General features: G+C 41.3%; 1 protein-coding gene across 1 annotated transcript in view; it reads right to left on the bottom strand.

The window, feature by feature from the left end:
• The window catches only part of ARFGEF3 (ARFGEF family member 3), an 86,846-nt gene that overhangs the window by 47,144 nt on the left and 16,687 nt on the right, over positions 1 to 23,015 (bottom strand). Inside the window, exons 3-5 of the mRNA XM_054398234.1 lie at positions 22,177 to 22,258; positions 19,603 to 19,734; positions 6,368 to 6,436 (exon numbers count right to left, since the gene is read on the bottom strand). Of these exons, the coding sequence (XP_054254209.1) occupies positions 6,368 to 6,436; positions 19,603 to 19,734; positions 22,177 to 22,258 (283 nt within the window). The remainder of the gene's footprint in view (positions 1 to 6,367; positions 6,437 to 19,602; positions 19,735 to 22,176; positions 22,259 to 23,015) is intronic.

The following is a 23,015-nucleotide window of genomic DNA, read 5'->3' as shown; positions in this document are numbered from 1 at the left end:
GAATATGTTGTTGCTGGCACATTTCTGTACTTTTAAGAGTAGAGTGGAAAACAATATAGGTATGTTCCTAAAAACAGTCTCCTTGCTTTGGGCGCCCTCAGATGTCAGAATGTGAATAAAGCCACAAGCAAAAGAAAACATGATTGTACCTTAAAAGAGTAATCCAAGACATTGCACATGGCACCTACTTAATTAATGGGTCTTGCCTTATTTTTCCTTATTTCCCAACTACACTGAGAGACAGCATTCCAGAGCTTTCCAAGTGTATCTATATCACTCATTATCTCATGCTAGAAACACTGCAAATCACAAATTGAGATTGCTTATCTCCTTTGGCTGTGCATTAGAAGAGGTTACAGTTGTATGTATTTTCAGGGTATAAGGGACCAAACTGACAGCATACCTCATACTTGTTGCTCTTTTTCAAGATCCTCTGAAATAAATAAGGGATTTTATTTAGCTTGAGAACAATCAGTCAGTGATGAAGATGGCCTTGTAAATTAAAAGGCCCGGACCAATTCTGCCCATCATTCAGCAGTCACCTGAAGTCCAGTGGAAAAAAACTCCTAAAGTCTTTTAACTATGCAAAGCCTTTCACAGAGGTCAAATCATTCTAGTGCTGAGCTGTAAGCCTTTTTCTAAAGTACCTGAATTAATTGATTAAATACCACTCTTAGAGGGAGGCTGACTTTCTGGAAAGAGCGTGGTTGTTACCTCCTTCTTCTTTTCCCTCCCCATGCCAGATAATGAGCAGCAATACTTTCCACTTGAGCTCCAACCTTACAGAAGGCCTGTGTTTAAAATGGCTGGGCAAGGTACCTTTTGAAAAGCCATTGATGAAGAAGTACCAGTAAAAATGTGAGAGCTCAGGGCCCCAAGGAGGTGTGCAATGGACATTTTGATTGTTTCATGCATTCGGGGACTTCCAGCTCTATGGCATGCAAAACACAACTAAGAGCAAAACACAGAAGGGTTAGCCCATTAATGAAACACAATAGTCAAACAAAATAAACCTCAAAAAGACATGGGAGTAACAAATGCACACATAAAAACAAGCAATAGCATGAGTTAAATTTTCTTGCAGGGGTCTAGGCAAGCAAGGGAAGGTGAACAGAGAAAGATTTAGTCTGTTTTCAATACTGTTAATACTTAAGCCACAAAATATAGCACTGTTCATGTTGGATGCCTCCTTAATTTGAAGTTGATAGTATTCAGAAAGATTTATTTTGTGCACATGAACTGAAAATGATCAGGCAGTGCAAAATGGCCAGACTGTAGCCTTTTTTGTCAGAGAATGTCCTCAGAGAGTTCTAATAACACAGCCAGCACTTTTCTAATTCTGCAATGGCTCCACCTCACTACAGAGGGCAGGCTAGGAAAACTAAGGGACTGACTTGGAAAGAAATGTCAAATAGCAGGGGCTGTGGACAGTGCTCCTCTCTGCCACCTATCCTTTAGAGCAAATCAGAACAATGCTGAGGATAGGCAAATGCTGAATTCAGAAATAAATTTTCTGTTTCTACTGCTTATACATTGTAGAATTTGGATACAAAGGCATATTAATTCCAGCTGTTAGTCTTTGCCTTATCTACAACCTGGCCAGGAGGAACCTGAGGAAGCATGTATGTGCTTTGTGGGACTTGCTAATTAAAAAGACTTAGGCATTCACCAAGGCAACATTTTCTCAAGGACTGTGGGGACAATAGCTGTACCTCCAAACATTCCAAATAGTAACATGCATGCTCTGTATTACAGCTTGTTCCACCTCCTAAAGGAAATGAAAGTTTTATTTGGTTTCCTGGCACGTCTCATCAGCCTGCATCAGAGCTTGTGTTCACCCTAACAGAAAAAGTGCAAACTATCACTGTGCTAACTTGTACCACTACACTAGCAAGGGGTTTGGGAGCCAGGCTACCCCTTTGTGACATTAAAAAAAAAAAAAAAAAGTGAAGTACAACTATCAAGAACAGCAGAATTTCACTCTAATTGCTGAAGAGAAACTGCCACTTTCCAGAATGCTTTAAATGAGTAACAGCCCTATCGTTACCTAAATTTACAGAGAGAACAGGAAATACAATTTCTGATACAGTTTATAGCATGTAGAGTATGACCAACTGACCACCTCCCCCAGGCTTAGGAAGTGCTTTTAAAGATTGAAATGGGAAGGGTTTAGATCCATTACATACTTTTACCAGCAAGTATTTTGTCTAAGCTAGAGCTCTTTGTATACACCAAGTGATGCACTAAGCTGAATTCATCAACTTTTGCCTTGCATGTTAGAAAGTTTGCTGATAAAATCTGCAGCAGGGAAAACTATCTGTATTTTCTTCAGTTTGGGACACAGATGTAAAAAGGTTTTAGTGAAACTTTGAAAGTTCTGGATTGCTCTAAAAAAAGACTCAGTTCATCCTTGCTGCTGCATCTAGAGGGAGGTCACAGAAACCTCCAAAAATAGTCACACCTTATGGTCTCATATAGCACAAGAGAAACCTGTCTAAGCTGTGCAGGACATCTGGGATGATTACTACTTTTTTTTTTAATCCTGCATATGTTATATACAAAACAGTTTGTGTTGCATCCCTGCCTTTAAAGGCCTATGTTAGAAACTGGCAGCTGTTTTCTTTGTTCTGTGTTATCTCTACAACTTCATTATTGGCTTCTGACAGGACAATGCAAGGTCAGCTTTATTCCTGAACTTAGAAAATATTGTGGCTTCCAGGTAAAGTGAGCTATTTTCACATGGAATTTTTCTTTCTTTTGAAAAGCCCCACTCAAAATACTAAAACCTCAGAAGGAACTCATTTTTGAATGTCCACATGCACTTGGAGTGCAGGGCATGTATATAATCTTTTGCATTGCCATCACAGAAACATGGTGGGACGATTCTCACAACTGGAGTACTGCACTGGGGGGTTATAAGCTCTTTAGGAGAGACAGACAAGGGAGAAGAGGAGGAGGGGTGGCCCTGCACATTAGGGAATCCTTCGATGCCTCAGAACTTGAGGTTGCAGAAGAAAGGGTTGAATGCTTGTGGGTTAAAATCAGAGGGAGGCCGCACAAAACTGACATCCTGGTTGGAGTCTGTTATAGACCACCCAACCAGGACGAGGAGGCCGATGAAATATTCTATAAGCAGCTGGAAGCTGTCTCAAGATCATCAGACCTTGTCCTTGTGGGGGACTTTAACCTACCAGACATCTGCTGGGAACTTAATTCAGCAGAGAGGAGACAGTCCAGAAGGTTCCTAGAGTGCATGGATGACAACTTCCTGATGCAGCTCTTAGGTGAACCTACCAGGGGTAAGGCTCTGCTTGATCTGCTGTTCTCAAATAGAGAAGGGCTGGTGGGAGATGTGATGGTTGGAGGCTGTCTAGGGTGCAGCGACCATGAGATAGTGGAGTTTTCAATACGCAGGGAAATAGGGAGGAGCAGTAACAGAACCCTCACTTTGGACTTTCGGAGGGCAAACTTCAGGTTGTTCAGGCAACTTATTCGGAAAGTTCCCTGGGTAACAGCCCTTAAGAAGAAAGGGGTCCAGGATGGTTGGACCTACTTCAAACAGGAGCTCCTAAAGGCACAGGAACTGGCAGTTCCCACATGCCGTAAGACGAGCCGGCGGGGAAGACGACCGGCCTGGATGAGCAAGCAGCTCCTGAAGGATTTAAGGGAAAAAAAGAGGGTTTATCACCTTTGGAGAGGGGGGGAAGGAAACTAGTGATACGTTTAAGGATGTTGCTAGATCATGTAGAACAAAAATTAGAGAGGCAAAAGCACAGTTAGAAATTAAACTGGCCGCTTCTGTGAAGGACAACAAAAAGCATTTTTATAAATATATTAATGCTAAAAAGAGGGGCAAGAGGAGCCTCCACTCTTTATTGGACGTGGAGGGTAACATTGTAACTAAGGATGAGGAGAAGGCTGAGATTCTAAATACCTTCTTTGCCTCCATTTTCAACAGTAAGGCAGAAGGACTTCAGGATAACTGGCCTCCTGAGCTGGTCGATGGGGTCAAGGAGCAGTGTTGTACTCCTGAAATCCATGTGGAATTAGTTCGAGACTTGTTGAGTCACTTGGATATTCACACGTCCATGGGACCTGATGGGATTCATCCTAGGGTGCTGAAAGAGCTGGCAGATGAGCTGGCCAAGCCTCTCTCCATCATTTTCCAGCAGTCCTGGCTCACTGGAGAGGTCCCAGAAGACTGGAAACTGGCCAATGTGACACCCATCCACAAGAAGGGACGGACAGAAGAACCTGGGAACTACAGGCCTGTCAGCCTGACCTCAGTGCCAGGGAAAATCATGGAGCAGATTGTCTTGGGGGCAATCACTGCGCACCTGAAGGATGGCCAAGGAATCAGGCCCAGCCAACATGGATTTAGGAAGGGCAGGTCCTGCCTCACCAACCTGATCTCCTTCTATGACCAGGTGACCAGCCTGGTGGACGTAGGAAAGGCTGTGGATGTAGTCTACCTGGACTTCAGCAAGGCCTTTGACACTGTCCCCCACAGCAAACTCCTGGCCAAGCTGTCAGCCTGTGGCTTGGACAGCAGCACTCTGCACTGGGTTAGGAACTGGCTGGAGGGCCGAGCCCAGAGAGTGGTGGTGAATGGTGCCACTGCCAGCTGGCAGCCTGTCACTAGTGGTGTCCCCCAGGGATCAGTGCTGGGCCCCATCCTGTTCAACATCTTTACTGATGATCTGGATGAGGGGATTGAGTCCATCATCAGAAAATTTGCAGATGACACCAAGCTGGGAGCAGGTGTTGATCTGTTAGAAGGTAGAAGGGCTCTGCAGAGGGACCTTGACAGGCTGGACAGATGGGCAGAGTCCAACATGATGGCATTCAACAAATCCAAGTGCCGGGTGCTCCACTTTGGCCACAACAACCCCATGCAGAGCTACAGGCTGGGGTCAGAGTGGCTGGAGAGCAACCAGGTGGAAAGGGACCTGGGGCTACTGGTTGACAGCTGCCTGAACATGAGCCAACAGTGTGCCCAGGTGGCCAAGAGAGCCAATGGCATCCTGGCCTGCATCAGGAATAGTGTGGCCAGCAGGAGCAGGGAGGTCACTGTACCCCTGTACACAGCACTGGTTAGGCCACACCTTGAGTACTGTGTCCAGTTCTGGGCCCCTCAGTTTAGGAAAGATGTTGAATTGCTGGAGCATGTCCAGAGAAGGGCAACGAGGCTGGGGAGAGGCCTTGAGCACAAACCCTATGAGGAGAGGCTGAGGGAGCTGGGACTGTTTAGCCTGGAGAAGAGGAGGCTCAGGGGTGACCTCATTGCTGTCTACAACTACCTGAAGGGAGGTCGTAGCCAGGAGGGGGTTGGTCTCTTCTCCCAGGCAACCAGCACCAGAACAAGAGGACACAGTCTCAAGCTGTGCCAGGGGAGGTTTAGGTTGGAGGTGAGGAGAAAGTTCTTCACAGAGAGAGTGGCTGGCCATTGGAATGGGCTGCCCAGGGAGGTGGTGGAGTCACCATCCCTGGAGGTATTCAAGAGGGGATTGGACGTGGCACTTGGTGCCATGGTTTAGATAGTCATGAGGTGTAGGGTGACAGGTTGGACTCGATGATCTTTGAGGTCTCTTCCAGCCTTCTTGATTCTATGGTCACTATCTCTCCCCATATGTTCTTAGCAATATAAATGCTCTGCATACAACAGCATGTGCTGTGCAGAAGGATTAAGTGCTCCTCTGCACCTTTTCTAACCCAAACAATCAGCCCCAAGTCTTGTTACAAAGTACACTAAAAATATCACCCATCTACAAAGGCTCACTCAATAGACCTGCAGGTATGTTTTTCTCCAGTCAAAGCTCCTTTACAATTTAATTCAGACTAAAATCTAATGGAATAAAGACAGACGAGTGACTAACAGCACCAGACAACACCATATATCTAGAGGTGTAATAAATCTTTTACCTGAATGTATTAGGGAAAAGGTTAACACTCAAGGCTAACATGGCACAATGTAGCACTTGTGCTAACATGGCGTATTACAGCCTACACACCTTTTGAGGAAACTTAGTTTTAGACTTGCACTAGGTAAGGAATCAGTACAGGGCCGTTTTATAAAGAACTCAGGGAAATTCTTCCATTGCAAAAGGCAAAATAAAGGAGGAGCACAAAGTGTGCAACACTGTATTATACAATTATCAGTCAGTCTCCAAAAGTGCCTTGGCATGCAAGACCATCAACCCTGCTCAACTCACAGATATTTCTTCACACTAGACATAAAGAAACACCAGTCCTTAAGATGGTAATTGTGATTTGGTCTAGTACAGTTCCAGGGTAGGTATGGAAGACATGCTCTAGGTAGTGGAAGAATGTAAGGGGATGCAAGCAATAGTATGACAGCAGCACTTACCTCAGCAATCTTCAACACTGAGCTCCCATTCAGCTCAAACGTGGAGGTATATGTTATACAGAGCAAGACCTTGAATCAAAAGAGAGAAGAAGGAAAAATCCCAAGTTTAATGCATTGTTGTCTCCCTTCCCCACCCATGTGCTACTGTTCCTTCCATCTTCAGTGCACACATCAGAAGCTTTTTAGCACCAGGTTTTATTGGAATAAAGATGGCACTATCAAATTGCTTCCTCCTGAGAAGCTGCAACTGTTGGAGCCAGAAGTACAACCCAAGAGATTCTTTATTGCTGCCTCCTACATCTGACCATGGAAGGAAAGACAGCCCCATGATCAACTGTGGCCTTGGACTCGATATCCAGAATCCATTCATATTTTAACCACATGCTTTGCATGATTTAGAATCAGCCCTTCCATTCATTTCTATCAGTACAACAAAGGAGGAACAAAAAAATGCATACAAATTATTACTTAGGTAACACAGACACATACATATTGTGTGAAATGAGATGTTAATTACATGAGGACTCCCCAGCCCAGGGTATTTTCAGTAATTGCATCATAGTAATTTGATACTGAGCAGCTAAAAACCAATTCATAAAATCCATTTCATGACAGAAGGCTTGTCCTGTCTTGAACTTAGCAGAAGGAATAATGACCAAAATCCCCATCTAATGCTTTACTTTGAAAAGAAAGGGAGTGGGAATGTAGCTACTGGGGGGCAGTGGAGGGTGCATGGGACAACATGATGATATCTGCTATGGTGTTGTTTCTTTAGTATCTGGAGGTGTCCTTGCTCAATCCACACTTTCCAATCCCTCCTACCCCACAGAAGACTAAGAGAGCCTGAGCTACTACTCTCTAATTCAAAGTAGAACATTCCCCCAGTGGCAGAATTCATGCTTTGCTTGTTCTCAAACAGCATGAGTCTTTTGTGTAGAGTGTACTGGCAAATATCAATCACATTAATGTGTTGATCCCTACAACTTCTCAGCCCCTAGGATCTACTCTTCTCTGCTTCATGAGGAAATCTGGAGCATCAGGTAAGTGAGCACTACTGGCTGTTAACCATTTATCTTACTATGTGCTTTTCAGTGGTATTAGGGTTGGCTTTTTTATGGGGAGGTCCTGTGACATCTACTAATGCTCAGCACCCTGGGGTAATCTTCTTAGCAAAACAAACTTTGCCACAGTGCCTGTTAAACAGATAAAGGAAGAAAAAGGATAGATGTTTGGGAAGATTATTGCCCTTTGGTTCCTGTAAAGCATATTTTTTCTCATCTTTTACTGTATTGCACAGTTTCCACATTTTGGTGTAAAAAAAAAAACAGTAAAAAAAATTACAACGTGACTTGAAGCAGTAAATAGATCAGGTCTCAAGTGCAAGCTGTATCTTCACTTTAAGTAGTGATGATGTCCAGAAGCATTTTAGAGGTTTTATAAGGAATGAAAAAACTGCTGACCTGCAGGCTAAGAGAGGCAGACAAACGTAACAGAGCATTGCTTGCACTCTGAAGCCATGGAACACCCATCATCACCACCCTGTCTCTGCTTGGGAGAATATTCTTCTCTGCAGATATTTTGCACCAGCGAAGAGGAAAAAAATCCATTACTGTAAAGCAGGCATTTAATAATTGCAGGGGAATCTGAAATCTCTCTACATGAGCAGCTTACCCACAGATGAGTGTGCCATTTTTCTGGAGGACATAAATAACCTTCTCTGCATTTTGACAGTCAAACTGAAAAGTTTCTATGCTCTGAAATGCACTGCATCTTTACAAACATTTTTCTCAGGAGACAAACTGCATTTCACTACAACATTATTCCAAGGTTGTTTTGGGTTTGTTTTTTTTTGGTGGTTTGGGTTTTTTTTGGGGGGAGAGGAGATTTGTGTTGGTTTGGGGGGATTTTTTTGCCTTTTTTTTTTGGTAAATAAAATACCAGTCAGGAGCTCACTCCTGTTCTTATAGAAGACAGTTTTAGTATAAAAGGTGTTCCAAGAAAACCATTATGCAAGGGCAGTTTTACATTTGTTTATATATGTTACCTTGCCTTGACTCTCACTCAATCCTTCATAAACAGAATCTGAGTAACATGGACAAATACTAGAGGTAATGTGAACAAAAAAGGACACACTCCTCTGAAGTACAATGGTCCTGGACTGAAATATCAATTTTAGATATCTAGTATTTACCTTTCAAGCAAAACGAAGTTTCTGAGCCAAGTTTATTCTTCATCTTTTCCTTTTCTGTGACATGGGTAAAATGGATTTTTCTCATCTTAAAAGCATTATACACAGGCTACCTCAGTATTAAAGCAGAGATACAAGCTACAGAATTTGAGCTCGCCAGAGAAGGAAATCTAATTGAAACTACAAATGACTAAGAATGCTGTACTTTGTATCTCTTGATATGAACTCTGCAAATTTCTCTGAAATCCACTACATTTACTAGCATACAGACAAGTACCAGTGATGGGGAATAGTGATATCTTTTGTCCTGTCCACAGTGCAAATACTACAGAATTATGAAAGCCCTCAATGATCTCACTTGGTTAACAAGGACATGAATTACCAGGGCTGTTATTTCCATCTGCTGCTCAGTCCATAACTGCACGAATTCTAAACTTCAAAATCAACTGGTTCTGTTGGGCACTAAGAGAACTCTAAACCACTGACCAGCCTGTCAGCTAGCTGTTGGGTCCCACTTACTCACCTGTTAACTACCCTAAAATTTTATTGACAGCTTGCTAAATAATATATTCAGTACTTAAGGAAAACCTGTGATTTGTAATCTCCATACACTGCTGTGTAAAACACAGATGCAGCATATTGTTCATAAACCCAGAGACAGGCAACCATCATCTCCCACTGACAACTCTCTTCTGATGATGCTAAGAGCCAAGGCAGACAGCGAGGCCCATGATTAATCTCATTCAGAGGTCTGCCTGTCTTGATTTTCCCTGCTTGTGAAATCTCATTTGCTTCATGTGATTTTCTGCTCTCTTGCACCATCCTGACTTTGTATAGTTTGTTAATACTTAATGCTTTCCACAGATCAAAACCTGGAAGCTATATACTACAGTGCAAGGAATCACATGCCAGTTTAGGCATTCTTATATGCCTCTCTTCAAAATCTCTTCTCCTCCTCCTTTTTTTTTTTTTTTTTAAATTTCCTACCTTTATAGAGCTGATCTGTGAAAAGTTTGCACATACATGCCCAATCCCTTCTGTCACAAGTGCCAGTAACCTGCTTGTAACAGCTGAATGACACAAAAGTCAGGTATCAAGTGCAGTAAGGAAGTGACAATCAAAACCTAGTTATGAAGAAGTAAAGAATATCAGCAAGCTTTGGCTGCTACTCTGTATAAAATGAGATCTGGGAACCTACCAGCTGTACAAAAAGCATATGACCTGTTGTGATTAAATTACAGAAGCATAACAAGTTACCAACCAGAACATTCTCGGCTTACTCCACCTCTGCTACCTTCTTCACTCAAAACCCATCTGAAATCTGAAAGATGGTCTCTGAACAACGCACAAGACTGCTCTCAACTATGATTTCCATCAGCGCCGCTGCAGGGCTCATTTACAGTCTTGGCAATAGTCCAGACACTGAACTTCCCATTTAGGTGGAATAAGCAGAAAGACAGAAGGTGTCTCTTTTAGATTACTGGATGAAAAATGGGATTTAAAACAAACAAGTGACCCACAACTTAATCATTCAGATCAACTAAAAACACTGCATCTTCAGAAAGTACATCCCACTGGCTGCTTAACTGCTCATGATGCTAACTCAAGCAGTCTGTATTTAAAAACATTAAAGAGAAGAAAGATAGCTTTCTTGGGCAATGACATTACTCTGTTACTGTGATGAAATCTTAACTGGTATGGACTCTAAAGCACACTAGTTGTTTGGGTTTTGTGGTTTTTTTTTTTTTAAGAAGACAGTTTTATGACTGTAAAGATAGTTTCAAAGTTGCACAACCTCCAGGACATTTTAATTGGCTTGCATTATCTTGCAGATGCCCAGATGAGATCACATTTCCATAAATGGCTTATCCACAATGAAAGCATTCATTTTAATTACTGTTCCAGCTTTGACTGTCATGGAATAAGAAATAAAATTCCTAACCCCTGGAGTCCCAGGGTATGAACTATAGTATAAAAGCACAAATATGGGTAGTTTTCACTGTAAGTAGAAAAAACAAACAAAAAACAGCAACAACAAAAGTGGCTTCTGATGATACAATGAAGGTCAGTTGACATAAAATGTACAGTATTTGAGCTGCAGTACAATAAAACTGACATTACAATGACTATTCCATATTTTAAGAGAGGTGCCTTGAAGAAGGAAAAAGAAGAAACATTTTTAGATTGTAAAACTGTTAAGCATTGCTAGCCAAGCTCCCCAGGTGCTTAACACACATTTGTAGAACAACACAATACTCACATTGAAGAGCTTATGGTGGAGTCACATCAAACAAATAAAGTGTGCAAAAAAGCATAAACTATTCCTGAGATGAACAAAGAATAAAACTCTAAAGTTACTGTAATTTGTCACCACCTAAGGAGGCTTCACTGTGTTTAAGTGCCGCATGCAACATCCATTTGCTACTTATACTCCAGCACTCAAAGTCCCACCAGTAAAATCCTCTGAATGATTGCAATTCTCCTAGTTGCATGTAGACACTTTAGTCCTCAGGGTACTGAATTTTCCAGCCACCTCTAATCCCTTTGTGGGATTCATAAAGGAAGCCTTTCCTGACTTATTGTACTTACAGGCTTGTAAATTTGGTTGGGATATATGCTTGGGTGACTCTCAAATCCTGTCCCCAGGAGGAAAAACCTAGCTAGAACGAAGGGCAGGACAACCCTTTGTCTAGTTCAGTAATTTGACACTTAAAGCCATCATCCAGTATTTTGGCAAATAGTTTGGACAGGAGGTGTCCTCTTGTTTGGCAGAATAACTAGTAACCTGTTCATGTTGCATTCTTTGGCCTTGAAGCAAAACAAGGGCAAGAGAAAGGAGTGCATTAAATGAACTCATGTACATTGTGTCATCATGTATCACTCTATAAATCAGCACATTTTAATTATGGAGGGAAAGGAGACAGTGCCTCCCATGAATCAATAAACCCATAAAATGCTTTGCTAGCACAGCAGCAACAGGTTGCTCAGCATTATGAATGTACCAGGGCTTCAAACAAAAGGACCCTACCTGGTATAGAAGAGCCTCATGCATTATCTATCAATGGGGACTTGCTGAATGCTCCCAGATGACAATGCCCATTGGTTCACTAGACTAAAAGAGAACTCCTGTTCAACACTATGGTGGTATGAAACCAAGTGAAACTTCTGCTTAGGTACTAGAGTTGTAGAAAGGGAAGAAATTATTTAAAGCACTTGTTTAATAGATATTTAACAGATTTTGCTAGTGGCTCTGAAAGTGGCTTTTATCTTTAGAACTGCAACATTTAAAGGAAGGGAAGATTGAATTAAAAAAACTACAAAAAAACCTAAAAGGCTATATCTAGTGTGCTAGGATGGCATTCCCCCCTGTACTGGGTTTTGCTGAGCTGGAGTTAATTCTCCCCAGAGCATCTTTCTAGTGCTGTGTTTTGCAGTGCTGTAGCTGGGTATTGATAACACACCAGTGTTCTGGTTACTGCTGAGCCAGGCACCAAGGCTGTGCTTTTCCAACATTTTCCCCACACAACAGTAGGATGAGGGATAGGCAAGATCTTGGGAGGGGACACAGCTGGGCCAGCTGACCCAAACTGACCAAAGGGGTATTCCATGCCATATGACATCAGCCCAGATAGAAAAGCTAAGGGAAGGAGGGAAGTGTGGGGACATTGATGGTGTCTGTCCTCTGGAGCAATTGCTACATGTATTAGAGTGCTGACTCCAGGGAGTGACCCAACGTTGTCTGCTGGTGGGTAGAGAATAACACCTGTGCTTGCCTTCGCTGCTTCATGCAGCCTTTGCTTTGCTTTGCTTCCTATTAAATTTCTTTTATCTTGACTCACAGACCTTTTGTTATATTTTCACTCTCCCCTGTACATCTAAGAAGGGGAGTGATACAGCAGCTTTAGTGGGCATCTGGCCTCTAGCCAGGGCCAAACCACCACACCCCCTACACGGGTTACAACCTATTTAGGTACACCACTCTACTTTATGAATTAGAAGATGTATGTCTCAGTAAAACAAAACTGGAAAAGGACAAGTACCAAACTGAAAAATGCCAACAAAAAAGTTTAGAGAGTTCTCAAATAAAAATTAAGTTATATGCAAAAATCAAAAAATCATCAAAAACCAAAATCATCAGAGAGGCTGTCAACACATGGGTGTAAGTAAACCCAGAGCTGTCAAGAAAAAAAGAGCCAGTGTATCCCCTGGAGGGAAAATTCTGACATTTCTTCTTGACAATGAGGGATTTTTTTGGACAGAGAGGGAATACAACTCCCTTACCCTCAGATATATGCAAGGGTCCACCAAAAGTACATCAGGGGAACTTTCTGCATGGCAATGTACTTTACAACTAATTTAAAATTACTGTTTCAAGTCACTAGATTAATTGGCAAGAAGATGGCCTGAAGACAACCTAAGAAGCAGCACCCCACGGTCTGTTTGGCCTCTCCTGATCTGCATCCAGGAAAGAGACACTAACAAGACAGATAAGATGGTTTTGTGGTTGCAACATCAACCACTATACCACATGAAGCTTCCTCATCTTTTCCTTCTCTCACATGAGATACACACACAGGGAGCTCTAGGAAAGAGCTGGCAGTGTCAGAACAGCTTAGAAGGGCACAAGTTCTCTCCTCAGCTACCACTGAAGAGTAAATGGTATTAACAGCTATGGTTGCAGCAGCCCTTATCCTGGGAAGCTTGTAAGCAGAGAAGGACTAAGCTGGGTGTATGTCATCTGTGGCACATCTGGAGTTAAGTGCATAATTGCATGTAGAAGTTATGGCAACTGATTCTTCCGTGCCACTGTTATATGCCAGACTTGGCTGGCAGAATTTGGTACTGTCAGGCCATTACCATTCTTATTCTTTTGTGCCCATTAAGGAAGAAGTTCAAGTATTTAACTCCAGACTGAGATTTTTGCTACAACAGCCAGGCAGCTAAGAACCAGGGGAGTTCTTTCATCACAATCTTAATTATGAGTAGTAGGCATCTGTCATACTTCTAATTAACTTGGAAAAGGATGATCTCATCTTGAAATATACAAGGTAGGTCATTCAATCCACTGGCATTAACCTGGTTACTTATAACTAAGCACAAAAATAAAAAGACTTTAAAAAGTAACCAGAAAAAAAAAAAAAGATAAAAGTAAGCCCATGAGAGTCTGGATTGTAGTTGGCCTACATTACAGCAATTTAACTAATGAAAAGGCTAAGAGGAGGAAGAACTAAGAACCCTAGGTAGCATCTCTGGGCAGCACTAATCTTGTTTGCAGACATGCTGCAAGTCTTTACAGATTCCCCTCTTTAACAGTGCACACTGATAACACACCTCTGAATTATGGATCAGAGGAAAATCAGCAATTGCTTGTGACAGCTCCTGCGAGGCACCACAGTCAAAAGAACTAATGAACACATTTGGGTGAAACTTTCTTCTACACATTTTCAGCATTTTTTTTTCTTATTACTTTACATTTTAAACCAGTTTCAAATTAAAGCATGCAAATAACACTGATTAATGGTTTTTATTTTTTACTTTATCTGAAACATCATCCTTCTCTGCTCAGAGAGAGACCGGACTGCTATTCATACTACAAATGCTGAAAAAATGTTTGCAATAACGCAGTGCATAAAATATATTGAGTGGAAACAAAAATATTTTATTTCAAAATTCGGTGTGTATTAACAGCATCCTGACAACAGCAGTCTCTCTTTTCCAACTCCATTTATCAGTTACATATTTATCTGCTGCACCAATGAATTCCTATTTTTAATGGGCAAAGAATTCACTCTTTTCACTCCTATACAGAACTATTGTTCATGCCTTGCCTCACAGAGGTAACACAGGCAATAACATAGTTTACATATACCTTCTAAATTCAAGTTGTTTCAGTCCAGCTTTCTCCTCCATTTAATTTTACAGTTCAAGACAAAGCAGAACAGCTGAAAATAATCCTCTATTAAGCATAAGCAGGTTTTATGTGGGAAGATACATTTCAAAAACATTAACCTTAAAACAATGAGAAGACACATACATACATTTGTGAGAGTTTGTTACTGTGACGAGTTCATTTACCAGTATTCAAGAAAAAGGTGCAGAATATAATTATCTACAGAGGCTGAGATTTTATGCTTGTGTTCTGCCAACATTTTGGCACAGACAGTTTAGAATTACTTTTCAAATACATAATATAACTTGTTCTGTCATGGTGGTCCAAGGGAAAAAAATAACCAGCCCCGCATCAAACCCTCCACATGTCATAAGAAGAAAAAAAGTCAGGGTTCCTGTACAACAGCAACAGAGTTCCTGCCAAGTTTTCTGACAAAGTTAACAGTAAGTTTTGCTCAGCGTGGTCAAGCACAATCCAACTTATTCCAGCATTTGCATTAGATCAGGACAGTCTTCCTGAACCTGCAAACCTAAACCAGGTCTACCATCATTGTTAAAAACCTAGGAAGAAAAAAAAAAATTGTCCAGAAACCTTCTACTACTCCTTGTAGACCTTCTCAAGAGATGGATTTGACACTGTAACTGGGGGTCCACCAATTAAATTAGTTACCAAAGAAAAAAAAAAAAAAAGTAAAGACTAGGAGATTTCTCTTAGTACTCAAAAAATCACTTTGCCATCTTTAAAGCATTATGGTAGCAATCTGGGAAAGTACAAATACCCAACCTAAAGACAGTGTTTCATAGGCAGAGCTATTTGCTTCATTCTGCCTGTCCTTCCACAAGCTGTTTTACCACAGAACTCTGATTCAGAGTTCAGTTCTAAATATATCCAAAATGAAAACCGAAATCACAAAAAGACCTGTCTGGCGTTATTACTGGAGAGTTCCCAAATGTTGTATTAATGAATCAATGAAGACATGAAGACAAAAGACTGCTTTCACACAGCAGATTTAGCAAGGTTTCATTAAACCTCATTCACAGATTAAAAAGACTTTTGGCTGACTCCTCACTTAAAGCCTTGTAACAGTGGGAGAGCTGAAATTCCCATCCGACACCAACAATGACCAGGCTAGCTCAGTATGGAAGGAAATGAAAGTTCTATTTACAAGCAAATCTACAATCTATGATGAAATGCAATGAATACGTACAAATATTCACAGCATTTACAAATATGTACAATCAACAGAAAAGCACAAGCAAGCTCCTTTTGCTTCCCTCAAGCGGCCTCCCCCCCAGCCAGAAGGAATCTCCCCAGACCCCCCTGGCAGAAGGCAGAGAGTCAAGAAGCAGAGAGGCTGTTACACTTAGCTTGCCAAGCTCAGCGTGTTACCTTCATCCAGAAAAGAAGAAGAAGCAGACAGAAGCCAAGCAAGCCGAGAATGAGACTGTCCAACTCCCCAACCTTGTTTTGAGTAGAGATTCTTAAACGTTTCTATCTCTCCAGTGGAAATGTTTACAATAATCATTATTTTGTTTTCTTACACATTCTTTCACTTTCTCTGCTCAAACTTTGTTAAGAAAAATTAAAAAGACAGTCTTAAAACCATCACAAGCCTGCAGAAGAAAATCATAACAATTTTGCCTATCGGCAAGCAGTACACCTAATCCCCTAACACATGCAAGCTGGAGTCACAGGGAATAAACTAAGATTTCATAAATTAAATACTTGTTCAATATGAACAATATGTAAGCAATGGGAATTAGAAGAGTCGTCTTATTGCTGTCTACAACTACCTGAAGGGTGGTTGTAGCCAGGTGGGGGTTGGTCTCTTCTCTCAGGCAACCAGAAACAAAACAAGAGGACATAGTTTCAAGCTGTGCAAGGGGAAGTTTAGGCTTAATCTTAGAAAAAAGTTCTCACAGAAAGAGAGATTTCCCATTGGAATGGGCTGCCCAGACTGGTGGTGGGGTCGACATCCCTGGAGGTGCTTAAGAAGAGATTGGATGAAGCACTTAGTGCCATGGTATAGTTGATTAGATAAGATTGGGTGATTGGACTTGATTTTGGAGGCCTCTTCCAACCTGGTTGATTCTGTGATGCTGTGATTCTCTCTCTCAAGTAACTTTGGGAGAATATTTTTTAGTTCCAGAAAATCCTCATCTATTTCAAAAAACACCACGTGTCAGAATGGTGCAATAAGGACTAAATATTAAAAAATAAATCAGATCAGAAAACTGAGTTTGAGGTCCCTTCTAACCCCTGACATTCTGTGATCAAATGCAGTTAATACACTTGTGTTTGTTATAGGTGTTCATTTATATCACAGAAAAAAACCTGTCTTTTCTCTTTACTCACTAAATAGACCACTGCCTTCTTTCCAGCACAAAACTCCTGCTGACTTAAGAATTACCTAGTGCTTAATAATAACAGAGATGCCCTGCACAAAGATAAACATAACTTCAGGGTATCACTTCTACTCTGGAAATTCAACAGGAGAATTTCCCCACATAATCATACTACATGAAACATGTAAGAGAAAGATGTAATTTCCAAACTGGCATTCAGAAGAACTAGAGATACTGGCAGCAGTCCCTAACCTGGAGTTTAGTTTAATACTTATTACAAAAAGTAAAATTCCATTTTAATTAAAAGTTTAGAGAGAAGGTACAAGATACACCATCTAGTAAAGAGAGAGGTATTAGTGAGAATGAGGCTCTGAGTTCCTCTTGACAGCTGCATTTGGGCAGTATAAATCTCCCTTGGTGCCTTAAGTCACCATGCTGCTTTTGCATGGGAATCTCTGATGATATGTGAAGTATGATTTTTCTGGTGTACATTTACTGGGAACAACAGGAGATATTTTTGATAAAATTAAAAAAACAAATCAGAACCAAAAAAAAAAAAAAACCAACAAGCATATTTAGGTGATTTAGGTGCTTACATGCCAGCAACTTACAGTGAAGTCTGCACTCCTGCACCTCTACTTCCACATCTGTTTTGAATGATTAAAAGCTTTTTGTGTTACCTTGATGGCTGCATTCTTAATACCCACAAGACTGCTGCAGCTGTGAAGCAAATCACAGAACTAGGCAAATATCACTGCTGACCCAGTTTCACACAAACCTGCTCACACCCAGGAGTGCCTAAAATCTGCACCAGAAGTGATCTCCTCCAGAAGCAATAACACAGTCTAATGCACAATCATATGGTGTCTTGAGGACACATTTTAGCAGATCCATTGCTGAGACCAGCTGCTTGAAAAACCCTTAAAAGCCCTTATCCATTCAGTCAGGCCTGGCTTAGCCATAACATTTTCAAGTGCTGCAGTGTCTGGAACCTTCAGGTTACAATGTAAAAAGATTTGATTCAGCTTTTAGTCAAGGCACAGCATTAAAGCTTGAGTTGTAACTCCCCTTGATTACGGTATGTTTTCTCCCTCTGTTCTCTTGAAATATTTAAATCAAAAAGTACGTTTCGCTTTGATCTCAGGACAAAGATGCAGCCTGATTTTCACCATAGACACATTTTGCTGTGCTTTTAGCCAGAAAGGAATTTGTACATCAAAATTTTACTCAGTGGAATAAAGACAAAGGTCCACTTTAAGCACACATGGGGAACTGAGATTTTTTGTGTATGTGTGTACGTACATTAACAAAATTTTAGGTTTTGGCTTGGCTTGGTGTTTTGGGGTTTGTTTTTTCTGCTTCTCACATATCAAGACAACTGGAGAAGACACCTACTCATAACTGCAGTAAAGCACAGTGCTCACATTATTCTCAGTGTGAGGGTAATGCATCACAGATGCATCTCATGGCTTTCAACGAAACAGTGTGTGAGCAAATTCTGAATGTGTAACACTCAAGGAGATAAAAAAAGTGACTTGCACAAAACTACTGCATACCAAGAGAGACCCACTGGTTCAGTGGTGCGACTTCTTAACTCTTCCCCTTTCCCACAGTAGAGACAAAAGAAGGAAGGAAAGAGGCACACTGGTTAGGAATGCAGATCTGGGTGTCAACAGTTTAGCCTGTACTTGGGCAGAAACCTGCTCCCATAAAACAGGTAACGGTCCACACAAATACTCCTCTTTTTTTTCTGCTGCTATGCTAACCCTTCTGCATATTCTGACATTGAGTGCATATTGCACTCAGGTCATCTTCAGTGGCAAAAAGTATAGCTAGTACAGAACAGCTGCAGAGTGGACAACACATATTCATTGTAACAAGGATGCCCCCTATAAGAGAGAAATAAAATATTTAACCTATGCAGTTAGAAGTAAAGGACAGTCAAGTAGCAGATCCAAACACATCAATCAGTACTAGGTATAATGAACATGCAAAAAGGATCACCAGGCTGTTCCAAAATAATTTTGACAAATGACCAGCTATAGCACAACAAACCCTGTAGTACAGATCTTACACCTAAACATCTGAGAACTAACCACCAACATATAGCTTCACACAAATAATACAGGTACTGGAAGTCACTTTTTTATGGCAGTACTGGCAAGTCATGCAATCAACCCAATGACAAGGAAATTTGACAACACCATCCCTCCAAAGCAGTACCTCCTGGGAAATGAGCTTCCTAACACACGGGAGAATGCTAAAGCAGTTCTAGAAATGGAATTTTTCACTGATTATACAAAAGAGTAATTTCCCTTATGCACTAGTTCAAGGACATTTTGGTGACTAAACAAATCATGCTCCATCACTAGAATTTTACAAAGAGAACGTATAGCTAACAAACTAGAAAGCACCTACATGCACACAATTCAAAATACAAACCTGCACAGCCCAATTCCTGAGCACTACAGCTCCATACTAAAGAGAAACATCCAAACTACAAATCATTTTTTTGTGGATTCCTATGGAGTAAATTGATGGTCCTGTTTCAGTTTGCTAAAACTGGGACCACCACTGCACTGACTAAATTACCTGATACAAATATATGCACTGATATAAATTACCTTCTTTGTAACCCAAGGAATCACAAACTAAGTAGAGCTAAAAACAGCTGACATCCACCAGCAGGAAGGAGGGAATCAAATACTGTCCTAAGGTGAAGATTTCCCAGGAAACAGATAATTTGTTTGCTAACCCCAGCATTAAGTCATGCATTCTCTGCTGTAAGCACTGATGTGTGTGAAACACTAACCTTCATCACTTCAACCTGCAGGTCTTCATTGAGTGAAGGAGTCACTTTGACAGCATTCAGCATCTGATTAAGCAACTGTTTCTCATCTGAGTCTGTTTCCACGGATACGAACCGCTCATCAGACAGCAGCTTCTGCAGAGAGATATTTGCAACATAGAGGCTGAGAACAAACACCCTCTGCCCAGTTCTGATGTGAACTACTACACCTAAATCTGCTAGTGCTTGGTACTATGGCAACTGTGTTTTCTCTGTACCAACTTCAAACTGACCCAGTAATATAGAATACAAAAGTACTGAAAACCTGGTAGGATCTGTGCCATGATGAGGAGACAGTTAACATCTTTTAAATCAGATGCAATTCTGGTATCATCTTTCCCCATCCCATTCCTTCAGTGTCCAGAAAAACACAGACATCAGTAACTGACAGCAGAGATCATAAACCACTGCAAGTAATGCCCTCAGCAAAACCTCTTAACGTTTTAGAAGCCAGGAGAGGATGGAACCCTTGCACCCTTCCCCCAACCCCAAAAAAACCATCATCAGGAAAAAACATAAAGCTTGTATCCTGGCCTCAAACTAGCGCTGACCAGGGTTAACGCACAACAATGTTTTAAAGAATTTCACACATATTAAGTATTTTTGCACTGTACAGCTTGATGAGATTTAACTCAATTTACAGGGAAAATAATATGCTTTTCTACATAAAGGAGAAGGTATAGTTTAGCATGAGAAATATGGAGCTACTGGGAAGTCCAAGGAAGGGGTAGTAAGATGATGCAGCAACAGGAGCATCTCCCTTATGAGGAAAGGTTGAGAGAGCTGGAATTGTTTAGTCTGGAGAAGAGAAGGGAGGATCCCTTCAATGCATATAAATATCTGAAGGGAGGGTGCAAAGAGACAGGCTCTTTTCAGTGGTGCACAGTGACAATAAAGAAGCAATGGCCACAAACTGAAACACGGAAGTCTCCTCTGAACATTAGGAAACACATTACTGTGAGGGACAATCTGTGCCAGGGAGGTTGTGAAATCTTCCTCCCTGGAGATATTCAAAATCCACCTGGACATGGTCCTGGGCAACCTGCTCTAGGTGTACTTGATCAGAGGGGTTTGACCAGATAATGTTTGGAGATCCCTGCTAGCCTCTACCATCCTGTGAACCTGTGACCTAATTTGAGGAAATTCAAGTTGTACTTCAACTCGTTTTTGTCTTTTATCCTATTTTTTAACCTATCTCCACAGCATCTGCTGTACAGTTTGCCTTTTTGTCCTTCCAAAACTTCACGTATCATAAATTGCCTGGATCCCTTTTTTTTTTAGGCTTCCAGATGGGAGGTAACAGTCTTATTTAATGTACCATGCTGCAAATCCATAACTCTGCAATTAGACTTCTTACAGAGCTCAAGGGTATGTGCAGCAAGTTACAAGAGTAAAAATGTAATTTTTATCTTCAGAATGTTCCCAAGGAAGTTATACTAGAGTGGACAGTGGGTCATTCATAATTCTTCCTGTATTCACAGCTCATCATTCTATGAGGTTTATCTAACAGGCATACTTCCACTGTTAGAAGAGCAGACATATGTTCAAGCCCCACTAGCCTACTGCTGATTTCATTCTAAAAATCAACCTTCACCCCCTGCCTCTCACATATCTGAAATACAGGGCACAGGATCTCAAAGTGGGACTAAGGCTACAAGAAGGTGGTATGTGTCTTCTGGCAGAGCCAAAAAACTACAGGAAGCCTTCAAAATGTACCTCTTACCCTTAGCCAGAGCCTCCTACAACCAAATTCTACCCCAATATGGAGTACTCTCTAAACAAATGTGCCTCACACCTTATATGCTGGATTAAGGTAATTACATCTTTACACTCCCAAAATAACTTCATGTTTACCCTCTAAGGGAGAAATTTCTTTTTGGACAATGGTGGCATGCATTTTACACCCCAGCAGTGGACTGGCACGTCCACAACTAGCACCTCCCTAGTGATAAGTATTCACTGATACATACTCATTTGTCCAGTTACAAGAAATGTAAACTGCTTTAGTTTTCATCCTGTCAAACTCAAAATATTTTTTTCTTGTCTGTGCTGCATTGCTGTTTTCTTTGAAATTTCATAAACTTCCAAACCAGAGCTACTCCTACTTTTTTCAGTGTACAAAAAACCCTGGAAAGTTCTCACACAGATAATAAAGGATCTGGGAGCTGCATTAAGTTCTCCATCCTTCCAGCACTGCAGTGTTCTCTTCTGATCAAAGAAAACAGCAAGATGACTCAGTTTAGTTGCTAAGATGTTTAGCAGTGGTAAGGTTTACAGAGAGTAGCACAGGGCCACACAAGGATGAGCATATCTCCATTTCAACACTGAAAGCCTGGAATTCCCCACCTCACTGCAGAACATTTTTAGCTTCCACAGAATCACCAATCTTCACTTGCTTCCTAACATCTGAGCATTGTTACAGAAACACAAACGTTGTTAGGCCCACCTGATACCTTTTCTATGGTGATTCTCAAAAGTAAAGCCCTGATTTTCTTGATGACCACTGTCTGCTAACAGACTCCCACTCTAAAGTCATACCTGCATCCCTGCTAGAGCCTGCTGAGCCAGCTTCATGCTTTTCGATTCCAGAGCCAGTTGCAGAGGAAGGAGACACTTCTCCCTGAGAAAAATTTTAAAAAATAAAAGTGAGAGGGAACAATGCAACTCAAATTGGTATTCAAAGGAGCAACATCCCAGAAGGGCTGTAGCACTTTCAGTGAGGTAACACTGTAATCAAGGAGAATTTCACAACTCTGTGAAGCACTTTTACCCTCTAAAGAAAGCTGGCATATTTTTTCACACATTGTTACAAGTAGCCTTTTAATTGAAATTTCACAAAATACTTCCTAACTGTTAGCCCTTTGTGTGCATGTGTTAATATGCAAAGCATGAAAAGGGATTCAAAGACCACTAGTGGTCCTTCAAATCAGCACAGTAACGATTACACTTTGGTCACTTACCTTCTCTTTAATATTCAAGTTGCCAGAAAAGTAGTTTCACAATTCAATTTCTATTAGTCAAATTTTGGTCCATAGGCTCCTTCACAGTACAGTGTTCTTTGCCATGTTAGCTCCCTCCAAAGACAAGCAGTGCAGACAAAAGCAAATGTACACTGACAAGTTGGTTTGCACTTAGAATCATAGAATCAGTCAGGGTTGGAAGGGATCACAAGGATCATCCAGTTCCAACCCCCCTGCCATGGACAGGGACACCTCACACTACATCAGGCTGGCCAGAGCCTCATCCAGCCTGGCCTTAAACACCTCCAGGGATGGGGCCTCAACCACCTCCCTGGACAACCCATTCCAGGCTCTCACCACTCTCATGGTGAAGAACTTCTTCCTCACTTCCAGCCTGAATCTCCCCACTTCCAGCTT

The sequence above is a fragment of the Indicator indicator genome, chromosome 2 (genome assembly GCF_027791375.1).
Source record: "Indicator indicator isolate 239-I01 chromosome 2, UM_Iind_1.1, whole genome shotgun sequence".
Classification (NCBI taxonomy): Eukaryota; Metazoa; Chordata; class Aves; order Piciformes; family Indicatoridae; genus Indicator; species Indicator indicator.
The sequence above is the reverse complement of the archived record's forward strand: the minus strand, read 5'-3'. Positions and strand labels throughout refer to the sequence as shown.